At 38.7% G+C, this 12,489-nt stretch overlaps 1 protein-coding gene across 5 annotated transcripts in view; it reads left to right on the top strand.

The window, feature by feature from the left end:
• The window catches only part of LOC131575367 (dual specificity calcium/calmodulin-dependent 3',5'-cyclic nucleotide phosphodiesterase 1C), a 141,876-nt gene extending 129,452 nt beyond the window's left edge, over positions 1-12,424 (top strand). For all 5 annotated transcript variants that reach the window (XM_058830739.1, XM_058830738.1, XM_058830740.1 and 2 more), the window contains one exon: positions 10,016-12,424. In XM_058830739.1, coding sequence (XP_058686722.1) covers positions 10,016-10,185 — 170 coding nt within the window. In that variant the 3' untranslated portion in view covers positions 10,186-12,424. The remainder of the gene's footprint in view (positions 1-10,015) is intronic.
• Positions 12,425-12,489: the final 65 nt, after the last annotated feature.

The following is a 12,489-nucleotide window of genomic DNA, read 5'->3' as shown; positions in this document are numbered from 1 at the left end:
GTCACATAGTGCTTGGATTCCTGGGCACAATGTAGAAAAAAAAGTGTCATTATGTTTTCAGAGAATCATAGTATTAGAATAGTTTGGGTTGAAAGGGACATACAGGATATATAAAAGCCATCTATTCCAAACCCTTCTGCAATGTGCATCTTCCTCTAAGTCAGGTTGCTCAGAGCCTCATCCAACGTGATCTTGAATGCTTCCAGGGATGGGGCATCTACTGCCCCTCTGGGCAACCTGCTCTAGTGTCTCACCAGGGCCTTAGTGTTTCATTGCATCCTGCTAATTATTTAAATGGCTCAAAGAGCAACAGATTAGGGATGCCACCAATATTTTCCATGTTTGAAAAAAAATATAGATAAGGGAAGCCAACCTTTTTATTTTTTCCTGGTAATAAAATAGGCAGTAAATAAAAAAAAAATAAAATTTGCAATTTTAGAGAGATTTAAAACATTTCAGATTAGACAATCTAAGCAGACTGAACCTAGCTACAGCCTTTTGTATATCTCAGGCTGGAGTAAACACATTCCTATTTATCCAGTAGGATATGTAGCATCAGAATGAATCTGACATCTGGGAACCTGATTCCTGATGGGTGAATTAAGGAGGCAAATACCTTTTTCTAGGTGTTTCTTTTTTCAAGCATAAATTTTGTGGTTGGACAGAAGCTTTCCAAAATGTAATTGGTTATGCTAGAGAGGAAAGGTTTATGCTGGTGTTTTGCAAACTATTCTTTGGGTATGAAAATGTTTGCATGTGTACTTAAAAAGTCTTATAAGCTCAGTCTGGAAGCAAATATATTTCAAATTATATGGCTGATAGTGCTATGCTGCTTTGTAATTAGAAAGTCCATAAGCTCACCTAGCTAAAGGTAAATGCTACCTGAATTTGCTTTTAATCCTTGCAATTTCTACAATGGCTCCCAAATCTGTCTTTCAGTTGAAAAGCAAAATAGCCTATTCAAATTAGTAAAGGTGGAACCTGACAAGTATAGTACTTGTTTTCCTTTAAATAGAATAAAACAGTATATTTCCAGTAGCTTGTGAGATGGTCTTAAATATTTATTTTCTCCTTTTCCTTCACATTTCATTTTGAAATAATGAAATCCCTCATCCTTTGATGATCTATACCACTGATTAGCCATTTATACTCAGAAAATGAGAGCATTATCAAGTCCTTTTCTTTTACACTTTTTAAACCCATCACCTCACTTAATAATTAAAAACAGAATGATACTTTGCTTTCATATGTTGATCCAGTGGTGATCTCAGAGCTTTACTGGCATGGTGTCTGAACATCATCACTTGGAAGCAGAAACATGCTGGCTGAGGAAAAGGAGCCCAATGGCACTGACTGCATGAAAATTGCTCCAGGGACCTGACATGAGTGCTGGCCAGATAGAAAGGAGGAAAAAACTTTGTGCTTTAACTTTTCATAATTCATCTCCCTCTGAAGTGAGTACAGAGGATTTTCCCACTTGTGTTACCCACAACACAAGCAGGTCTTCTCAGTCTCAGAGAAGTGTCAGTTGTGCATGCTAGTATGGGGCTTCTCCTGCTCCCATGGGTAGACAAGTTTTTTGATCCCAGATACCCCTTTTCATGTCTGACTACTGTGCAAAAAGCAAGATGAGCACAGAAGCAGCGCAGGTGACCACTGCCAATGCCATTATTTTCTGTTAAAATTAAACACTCTCTGTGCATTTCCTTGATGAGACTGCTTTCCTGCCACTGAAACATCTCTTTTGATCCCTAGTAAGCACAGAGGATTCTGGTCTGTACCCAGGCAGGACCAGGATGCAGGCCTGTTTTGAGGCATCACCTCACCCTGCTCTGTGGACTTAACCACCAGGTAGAATAAAACAGAACTATTTCCCTGCAAGCTGGCTGAGGACCTGAAACTCAGTTTTAGCAAATTTATTTACCGTTATACTTAAGCGCAAGACAACACACATTTACAAGTTTCATAGTACACTCCTGGCATTTTGTATTATTTTGGTCTCTTCCAAGCACATATGTATTACAACACCCTGAGTTCAGATGCTACCCAGTGGCAAAAGGAATATACATAATTCCATTGTCTTTGCTGGTGGTTGTAGGAGTGCACCTATCAGACTAAAATACTAATGGCCATTGGGGTTTCTAGTGATAAAATCTAGCAGTAGAATGACAGAGTTAGCATTTTGCTTTTATTCTTGCTTGGGTGATGTTTTGGTACACTTTTATATGCAATTTGAAAATATCCTTACTGTTGTTCTTGTAGCGCTCTTGTTAGGTTTTTACCAGATCTTATGGTTTTCTACAGGCCCAGATTCTCACACTAATATTTCACTACCTTTTTTCTCCTCCTTATTGTTATTTGAGAGATAAAAGTCTTTTCATTTGCAAATAAACTTGGTGCAAAATAATACTTAGGGCCTGATCACTCTTTTAGTTGCACTGAAATCAAAGAACATTGCATGCAAAGTTCTGCTCATCCCAGACAGCATCTGGGGACAAAGACTAAACAACAAAAACATGTACAACTCACCACACACAGGCAGTGCATCAGCATGGGGCCACCTTCTTTTGTTGTGGTAGGAGCTGGTTACGCCACCATGAGTTTTATAAATGAGAGACTATGTCTCTTTGTTCTGGTGATACACTTCAAAGTCATGCCCTAGTGCACTACCTTCAGCAGGTAGGAGCGGTGGGTTATATATGACAGTAGATTTCACTGCTCTGTTAACCCTACAGTGACAGGTTTTGAATAAAGTTAGGAAATATTAAATCTCGTGGTAGGAGCAATAAGGGGAAATTAACCAAATTCAAGGATCTTAGTCTTATAAAATAACCTTTTCTCAGCTGGCATTTTGCAGTGAATTCCATGTATGAGGTTGATAATAAACTTTAGAGTATGTTTATATAAGCAGAACTGATAATAGAGATGTCTTTCTTGAGCTGAATTAAGATAAACAAAAGACTGCTGTGCTCTAACATTTTTCAAGGAAGAATGTTTTATATTCAGGAAATAAAAAGCAAGTTAAATTGCAGGCTGAAAACAAAACTTGGCACAAGTTTGCTCATGGGACTGAGTGGGTAGAGTAATGGAAAAACCTATTTGGCTTGTTAAAACTCATAAGGAAAGAAATGGAAAACCAAAATAAATGACACCAAGTAATGGCAAGTATTCTCATTTGTTCTGAAACTAATTTTTAACAATATGTATTTATTGTTAGTTTTTGATTTGAAAGAAGAGGCTTGTGGTCTCTAAAACATTTTTCAACATTTCCACTTTTTCTCTGAGTTTTTGTATGTTATCCAATTAATCAACTATAAACAATGAGATCTCCCCTGCGTTTGAATTCAAGTTGTAGAAGGATTAATTTTTTTCTTTTTTCATGCTTTTTACATCTGATGCAGGCATGGTGCTTGCTGTTTAGTTTTCAGCATCTGGCTCTCCAGAGAGTCCTAGTAATAATAAAGTGGTTTTTTTAAGCATAGTGGGAATGTTGCTTGGACAGCTGTTATTTCTCACCACTCACCCCCTGGGAGAAGTCAGTGTTATTACCAATGTAATTTCTAAAGATAGGGAAACTGAGGTAGAGAATTCAACTAGCTTATTTAAGGACCTCAATGTAAATCTCACCTTTCTACTTTTCTCTTGACTGAAAGCACAATCTGTGGGAGTATCTAAACCAAGAACAGCACACCACAGCTCAGCAGCCATTAGCTCAGCAACTTTAAACACGTTATCAGTACTATAACTTGTTGGTTTATCCAAAGTTCATTTATTGGGAACTTTGTCTATGCTCAATGGTGCCAGTTTCTGTCAGGAAACACGGTTTGAATATTTAACCTTGGGACTGTTGAGTCAGGCTGGTCTCAACATTCAATACCAAAATCAGCTTGATCCCCTTCTCCATCCACCACTGATAACTTTTGCAAACAGGGTAAAGCTGTCCACTTAGGCAGAGCACATTTCTAAAGAGGCTACTACTTTGGATCACTCAGGATTTTCTTGCAGGTGGCATTTAGAGGTCTTGCTCTTTGGAGAGGTCTTGCTTTTTGAAGAAAAATATTTTAAGGAAAGATTTAGGACATTCATGTCTCACTACTCCTATAATTCTCATGAAATGTAAACAGGTCTAATATTAAAACTAACTCATTTTTATACCTGTTAGCATGTTTGCATTGGTCATTTGTTTATGTTTAATAAGCAATGCTTACACAAGACTTTTCATCCATTTCTCCAACTCTGTCCCACTTTTAACCCATTGATCCATTAATGAGAACATGCAAAGAGGAAATTGCACATCCCTTGTATGTGGTAGCTCTTCTGAGCTCGCAGACCACCATTATAATAAGCAGGCCAAGGGTATAAATGCAGAAGAGAAGGTTTTGGCATAAAGCTGTAAGGCCCGAAACCACTTGCGCAATGAGATTTTGAACAGGGTTTAGGGCTGTTCATGTACTCTGAGTTAGATGCACAGGAGAAATACCAACAAGATATTCGCAAGGGCTCAAAATACAAAAGAAACTTAAGAAAATCAGAGAAATTTTGTGAAAGGTTTAGTGCAACATTCAATCAGCATGAAACACTTCTCAAAGCATTAACTTGGCCCTTAGAAAATTCTAAGCCCATTCTATTTTAAGTTACCTGACAATTCCAAGAGGAGACAATTAGAAGAAAGAGAAAGAGACAAAATAGAAAAAATATAGAAAAGCACACACATACCTATCAAATTCTGAGTTCCAGTTGTGTTTAGATATAAATTCCAAGAGGTAGTAGGGTGAAGACGTTATCGCCTCATGTTTGGCCATTGGCCTTCCTGGGCCCATTCCCCCAGGTGGGACTTCTGGTCATTTGGCCACTCAGGACTTTGATTAGGGGCTTCAGAGGTGGGTGAGAAGCATTGCCTCCAGCAAGTTCTGCCAGGCTGGGATACAGGCTCCAGAGGGTAGGGTGTACAGGGTAGTGCATTGCCTTGCCAGGGCAAGGCTTGACCTGCCCCTTTCCCCACATACATGCACCACAAAATGTCTTGAGACATCAGTCTTTCTAGTCTCTCACAACTACCAAGTATAGTCCCTTCCTTCACTGTGACTTGCTAAATAACCTTGCTCAAATTAATTTTGTGTGCCCAGTTTCTTCATTAGTTTGGGAATAATAACATTTAATCCCCTTTAAACATATCTCCCTACACAGGGATCTATTAACTGTTTTGATTAGAAAAATAGCAGTAGGGAGGATCACCTTCAAAAGAGGGGAGTAATCAACCTAATGGTTTTCCTTTTTCGTAAAAAGACACTGTGGATTTGTTGCCAGTCATGCCTTGCTTTCAATAGCAACACTCACTGTGAGAATACCACATTAAATTATAGGAAGGTGCCTTCTTTCTGGCACTTCCAGAAATTACTAGCCTGTGTTTTATCTCTTTGTTAGAGACCTACCACCTACAGTGTATATTTTGACACCAATTGGATTAGGACAGAGTAGAGGTTTTTCTGACTTGGCTATTTTAACACAGGTAGCTTCTTACCCATGCCCTGTTACTGTGGCTTATACAGCCATCTGCTTGCTCTGGTATGGTTTGAAAATCAGCCCTTTCTGTGCAGTTATTTACACTATGTGCTGGGGAGTAGATAATAGTACAATGTTTTCCATGCATATAGGCCAGTGCTGAAGACATATTTTATTTACAGCAATTACTGTGTTGTTTCTCTGTGCTCTCTATATATCTTGTTTTGGTTTTGCTGGAAGCAACCACAAACATGTAGTTAAGAAACAGTCTGCTGTTAACATACACACACACACACACACGTACACACACACGCACAATTTTCTAATTGAGTAAATGTTATTGTCTCGCTATTTTTTGTGCAAATTGCACTCAGCATCTTGAATTAAAAGGGCAAGCTTTTAATATTTTGTTTAATATCACTTTTAAAGGAGCAAGGGTGACCAATAAAGGCATGTGTATATATGATCCCATCCATCTCTTTGCCAGCAGGTTGGTTGGTCTGCCTCACTGCTGTATTTTGAATCTATACCTTTGTCAGCTTTAAGTGTGAGAGAGGAAGAATTACCCAGGAGGTCACACAGCTGGTAAAGTTTTATGAAGTGAGGCAATCACATATAGGAGAGAGCCTTGACGGTGTTTCTGCCTGGACTTGACCACTGGTGAAACCAGAGTCTATTGGCAACTCAACAGCTTATCGCAGCACCATAGGGAGCCCAGAGGCCATGGGCACATCTGCTGCCTCTTGGAATGACTGCTTTTTCTGAGCACAAAGAGGTTGAACTAAACATTTTTCCAAGGATCTCCAAGGATCTCTAAGTGTGATGATAAAGATCAGCAAGGGTATTGATGTACCCTGGTTATTATTACTTGCAATCACTGACTGACCATATTTTCATTTCTGTGGCTTGGAAACATTTGGAGGTCTACTTCTGTCTAGGGACATGGAAGTGTACATAGGCCTCAGTGTCTGTGACCAACCTTACCCAAGACCCCCATCATCTTCTGCCAAGGGCTGAACCAGGGTTGATTCCAGTTCAGCCTGGGACTTTCAGTCCCTGCCTGTGCCCTGGTGTGCTTATCTCTGTCCCTGTCTCCTGGGTGGGCCTGGGACCTGCACTGCAGAGAGCTGTAATCCAGCATGGAGCCCTCAGACCTGGATCTTAGCTTGTCATACAGAATTCTAGATGGAACATGCTCTATTTCTATTTCTATTTCTATTTCTATTTCTATTTCTATTTCTATTTCTATTTCTATTTCTATTTCTATTTCTATTTCTATTTCTATTTCTATTTCTATTTCTATTTCTATTTTTTTCTGTTTCTGTTTCTGTTTCTATTTCTCCTTCTATTTATTTCTGTTTCTATTCCCTGCACACCATGACTTAGATGGTGAAAAACAATTTCATTTGCCTGAAATGCCATGGGCTTTTCAGCACCAAAACTGCTTTCAAGGACGCATAATACAAAGGCTACAGCTGGAATCAGGGTTTTATTTTTTGGTCGATTTATTGTTATTTTTCTGAAATCATTTCACAGCCCTTGCTTTCAAGTATTAACACAATGCCCATGTGTAGCCAGGAGCTGGGTGATGCATCTCAGTTTAGTTTGAAAAAACATCCTTTGCAGTCTGCCAGTCTAACAGAGCTACAGAAGGCAGCAGAGGGAACACAGGCCAAGCAAACCCTGCTTCCTGGAGAGAACTGGAGAGAATGAATAATTAGTTTCAGTAACAATCACATAAACGAAGAAGATAAAAGAAGAATGGATGTGGGGCACAACAGGCTATCTTCATGGTGCATGAGCAGCAGGCACCAACCTGGCCAAAAGGGGCTGGAGGAGCCTGACCAGTGGTCAGGTTTGATACTGCAGCAGAAGGCAAAAATCCCCCAGGGATGAATGCAAATCTGCCTGAGGGAGAGTTGCTTCTTGAACCCAGCATTAGAGGTTGACCATTCCCTGAATATGTGATAAAAATCCACTTCCACATCATCCCACAGGTTGGTCAAACCTCCCAGGAGATATCCAAACCCTATTCTCCCTCAGTCTGGAGCTGTCTCATGGGTCACAGGCCCTTGGTGGGAAAGAATTCTTCCCATGCCTGGCAGGACACCAGTGGATGCTGCAAAGCACTGGGAACTCTGGTAACATATCTGCATCCCATTTCTTACAGCTTCTGCTCCTGTCTCCACAGGGGACGACAGAGGAGAGCTCTCTAATGTCATAGTGACTGACCAAGAAGTCTTTGAACTTTCATTGAGGTGTCTCATTGAATGGGAGTGAATTTTATATAACCAAGGATTTTCTTAGGAGACTGAGTCTCTCCAAGTTTAAACCATATTTTGAATCACTCTAATGAAACACAGGCTTGGTTCTCCTGCTTCTCTGTCCTGCAGATCTTTCTGATAATTACAGCAGAAAACCTCCTTTTGTGACAAAGGCTGCGAAAGAGAGAAGGATGATTTTTGCCAGCAGACTAGGCTTGTTTTTTATGTGCAGTTGTCTACTAAGCATCAGCTCTGGCATTCATTCTTTCATCTGGTATGCAAATCAAGGTGTGATGTAGATGTAGGCCCAGGTGTTTATATCCATTGGCATCTCTCCAAGAATCAAAGAAGGACCTGTACCAAAGAAGGGTTAAGAGGAAATATTGTTGTGCACACTACCCAGCCAAATCTGGTTTCATTTAGAAGATGGTGGGTTGCACATCTCACCGGTCAGAGCAAACAGAGTGTCTAATGCACTCAGCCTCCTTGCTGAGTTAGTGTCTGGACAGCACACAGTCTATCTGTGTGATGCTACTTGTGTAACAATTCTAGTCTACACTGGCACTACCAACACTGTGCTACTAAATATGTTTTCTCTACTTTTATTGCCTTGATGATAGACATGATCTTAAAAAATAATTATTTTCCCTAAATTAAAAGAAAAAAAAAAAAAAGAAAAAACTACTTAAATCACTCCAGGCATGAAGGTCGTGAGAATCATAACCTATTGAAGCCCCTTATAAAAACTCTGTGAGGTAAGTAATGTAATTTTTATTCCTATTTTACATGCAGAGAAACTGGAGTGAAAGTTATAGTCCAGGTAACACAAGAGTCAGTGAGAAATCTGGGAGCAGAATTCCAGAGTCCTGACAGAATCTTCTGCCCATCTTAGATGCACTGAAGTTTTAAGAAGTTAAATGTCATTAATCCCCTTTATCTACTTCTCTATGAAGATAATAAATGGTACTGTCACCATTCTGGCTAAACCCCCTTAAATCTAAAAAGTAATCTCCAAAGTAATCTCTTCTGGCAAAATCTCCAATAAAATTGCTGGTAACAATAAACATTTCCCCACACACAAAATAACAACTTGGCTGAATTCATGCTGAGTACAGAAAATGGAATTAATATGAAAAGTGAATGTGCCTCAAAGAACAGTAATTCTCCTGGTTATTTTTCAACTGTTTAATGAATATGAAACTAATCTAGTTGAGAACAGGAAGGATTATGACTATGCAGAAATCTGGATGTGCATTTCTAAAGTTTAGAAAATCTATAGCTCTTTGTTTCCCGAGACATTTAAGGGTATGATTAATCACTTGAAGAGTTTAGCAAGATGGGAGTGTGACTGTTGTAGCATTTGAATTGATATTAGATAGCTCCCACAGTGGAATCTTTTTTGCTTCTTAGGATTCCTGCTAAGAGCAATGACTTTTCTTTTAAAATCCTTATCATACTAATTATTCAATTGGTTATTTTGCCAATAATAATTAAGCATAAGATGAAAATATTTTTATCATGGTCATGCTTAACTTTTTTAGTCTATCAGTGTAAAGAGGTAAGAAAGCAAGATGTAGGCTCAAATAAACAGAGTCAAGAGGTTGAGAATGGTCAGATTCATATGTAGACCACCTCCAACTTTCACAATGGCCTGTCGTTAATTGGAAAATCAGACAAAATGCCTCAAATCCACCTACTCCTGGATTCTGGGAAACATTATGTCATTTCAGATTTATTGCCTTAAAATTACCTTGACCAACAATATTTTGAAAACAATGAAGAGTTTCACTGTATATATGTAGATAGGTAAGTATAAAGTTGCTTCATTTAGTTTTGGCAGTCTCATCTACTTTCTAAACTGTTGTTTTCTAACAAGGAGAATATTCTTTTCTGTGTTGCTGTAGTCTGCTGAGATGTCAGAATAAGGACATGATTTCAAGATCCAGTATTCTGTAGTGCTTAATTGCCCTACTTTCAATTTTGGACATGCCTATGTTTCATTTTAGAGTTTTACGTCTATATTTATGATTTATATTTTTAAACCTTTTTTTCTGTGAACTTTTTCCTAACTGTCTGTAACTACCCATTAACCCAAAAGAATCCTGGCTCTCAGGCTGAGAAACCTTCCTTGGCACAGACAGGCTGTGCTGGGTGGGATGGATACAGCTTCTGAGGAATCCATTTCTTCTCCACAAGCGAGTGGAAGCTAGGCACAGTAACCATCATTGTTCTTCCTTTGTCACCACCAGCCATCAAACCTCAACTGCATCATCTCAGGAGGCCTACTCACAACCCAGGAGGCTATTTCCCTGCCTTACACAAGAAATTGGAGGAACATCCGGTGAGAGGTAAGATGTTTGACGAGAGGGGAAGAATGAAGAAAATTCAACATATTTCCCAGAGTTGGAATAGGAAATAGCGGAAGAGATAAAGAGGCTTCTTCTGGAATGGCAGACAGAGAACATTGTGGAATCATAGCATAGGCCACACTACATTGACAGCAGAAGCAATTCTAACTAAAACCAAGTGTATGGCTTAACTATACAATATAATGGACATTTTCTTAGAAATTACTTCAGTAGCCTTATTATTGCATCATATGCTCACTTATTACTAAAATATTGGTCTGTTACCTTGAAAGAATTACGTACACAAAGTAATTGTATGTGACTTACCTTCTGTTAAATTGAGTCAATGCTTTCCTGTTTGTTGGTTTCCTTATGGTGTTCTCAATGTGACCTTCTGCCTACCACAGTTAAAACAAGAGTTACTTCAGACAGCATGGGAAAATTTTTCTTGCCTAATAGTACTGAGAATAAATGTCCTTCTGTCACAGTGCGATAGGTATTCAGGAAGATGCAGGTAGGAGGCTGGAGTATAAAGAGTCCCCTCACTTCACTCACTAGGAAAAGAGCATATAGCACAACATTAAAATTCTTCTTTGCTCAAATTCTGTTGAATGTTAAATAACACTGATTGTCTTTTATGGCATTAATATAGTTGAATTTAATCCCATGCATTCTTTCAGTGCAGTGTTCCATGGGACTGAGTTTCACAGTTGAACATGTCCCTTGTGAAAAAGGTCCTCTCACCCCCAGATTTTGCACTTTGAGAAACAGTGGCAAATAGCTCTCTGTCTCCTGTCCCCAAGCCCCTGGTGATTTACATACTACCTCAACTGTTCCTTTGCAGTCCTCTTTTTAGTTTCCTCACAGGCAAACCTACTCTACTTTTAATTTTCCTTGCTGCTCTCACCTATATTCTTCTTGGTTTTAATATAATTTTGAAAGGAGAGAACAAGCACTGCATACTGTCCAAATTGCAGGTATACCCGAAATGTTTACCATAAGGTAATTACACTTTCTGGTTTACCTTCTATGCTTTTCTGAATAGATTTTAAAGTTGTACCTTTTTTCTGAATTTTTTTTTAAATTTTTGAAACTCCTCGAGGACTGAACAATACTTTCTGTAGAATACTCTATAAAAAATCCTAATTAATATTTAGCCCAAATACACATGTGGAGTTGTGGAATTAGTGTTGCCTCTCTCTATATGCATCTTTCTGCACTAAATTGGAGAAATGGGTCCAACACTGAATTGGAGATTTGCAAACTACACTGAAATAAGCTGCTGCTTCTTTTTCTTTCCTAATTCTTCACTTTTTCTTCATTTCTGTTCCCCACTTGCTTTCTTCTTCTACCAACAACTTTTCCAAATCATATCTTCTGGAGAAGCACATTAAATAGCAGAGGCAACAATCATTCTTTACTATGAGTTCTGACCATTTCATCACACTTTTAAATTTATATATGCATTTTTATTTTTCCCCCCATTGTTAACTTATTTACCCATCTTAAGATCATGTTGCAATCCTCTTTTAATCCATGACAACTCAGTAGCTTTGACATTCTTTGCATCAGGACCTTGGAAAAATTGAGAAAACCACTGTTGGCTCCTCCAGCAAGTGTCAAGGTTTGTGAAGCAAAATTTATTGTACAGAAACCTGTCTGAACACTCTTTGTTCTAAGCATTTTTGTTAAAGTATCCCTGCCACCTACCAATTCTATTATTTCTATTTCTAAAAATTTGCTCACTGTTAATTAGCACTGTTATACACTACAAGTTTGTAATCAGGTTCAACACTAAAACTGCACCAGCTGGTGTATGTACCACCGGTGCATGACAGTCACATTTAAATCAAGGCTGGTTATCACATGAAAAAAGCCAAAGTGTTTTCTCAGTGCTACAGATGCCCTTCACTCCCTTAAGAGAGGACCAGTGCAATTCCAGATGCATTCATCTCAAGATCTCACACCTTTTTACAATATTTTGCTAGACATATTCACTGCCCAAGTACTCTGATGTAATCATGTATCAGTTATTTTCATCGTTTGTAGTCTGTGCTTTATATTTGTGATGCTAACCTTAACCACCACCAGAACTTGTGACTCCAGCAGCAGGGCTGGATCACTGCCTAAACACAATGCTAAAAGGAATGCACTTTAAAGCCTCCTGCTTATGAAATGTGATTTATCTCCAGGAAATTTCTAAGAACTGTATTTTGCTTGTAGAATACCCTAAAATGTTTTACTCAGATAGGCTGTATACTGCATATATTGTATCCATGTATGTATGTACATGTGCAAAATTACATTGTCTTTCCAAACACATTTTCTGTCCGTGTCATTTCTTCCCCATGGGACACTTTACCTAAGAGAGTTCT

The sequence above is a fragment of the Poecile atricapillus genome, chromosome 2 (genome assembly GCF_030490865.1).
Source record: "Poecile atricapillus isolate bPoeAtr1 chromosome 2, bPoeAtr1.hap1, whole genome shotgun sequence".
NCBI lineage: Eukaryota > Metazoa > Chordata > Aves > Passeriformes > Paridae > Poecile > Poecile atricapillus.
The sequence above is the reverse complement of the archived record's forward strand: the minus strand, read 5'-3'. Positions and strand labels throughout refer to the sequence as shown.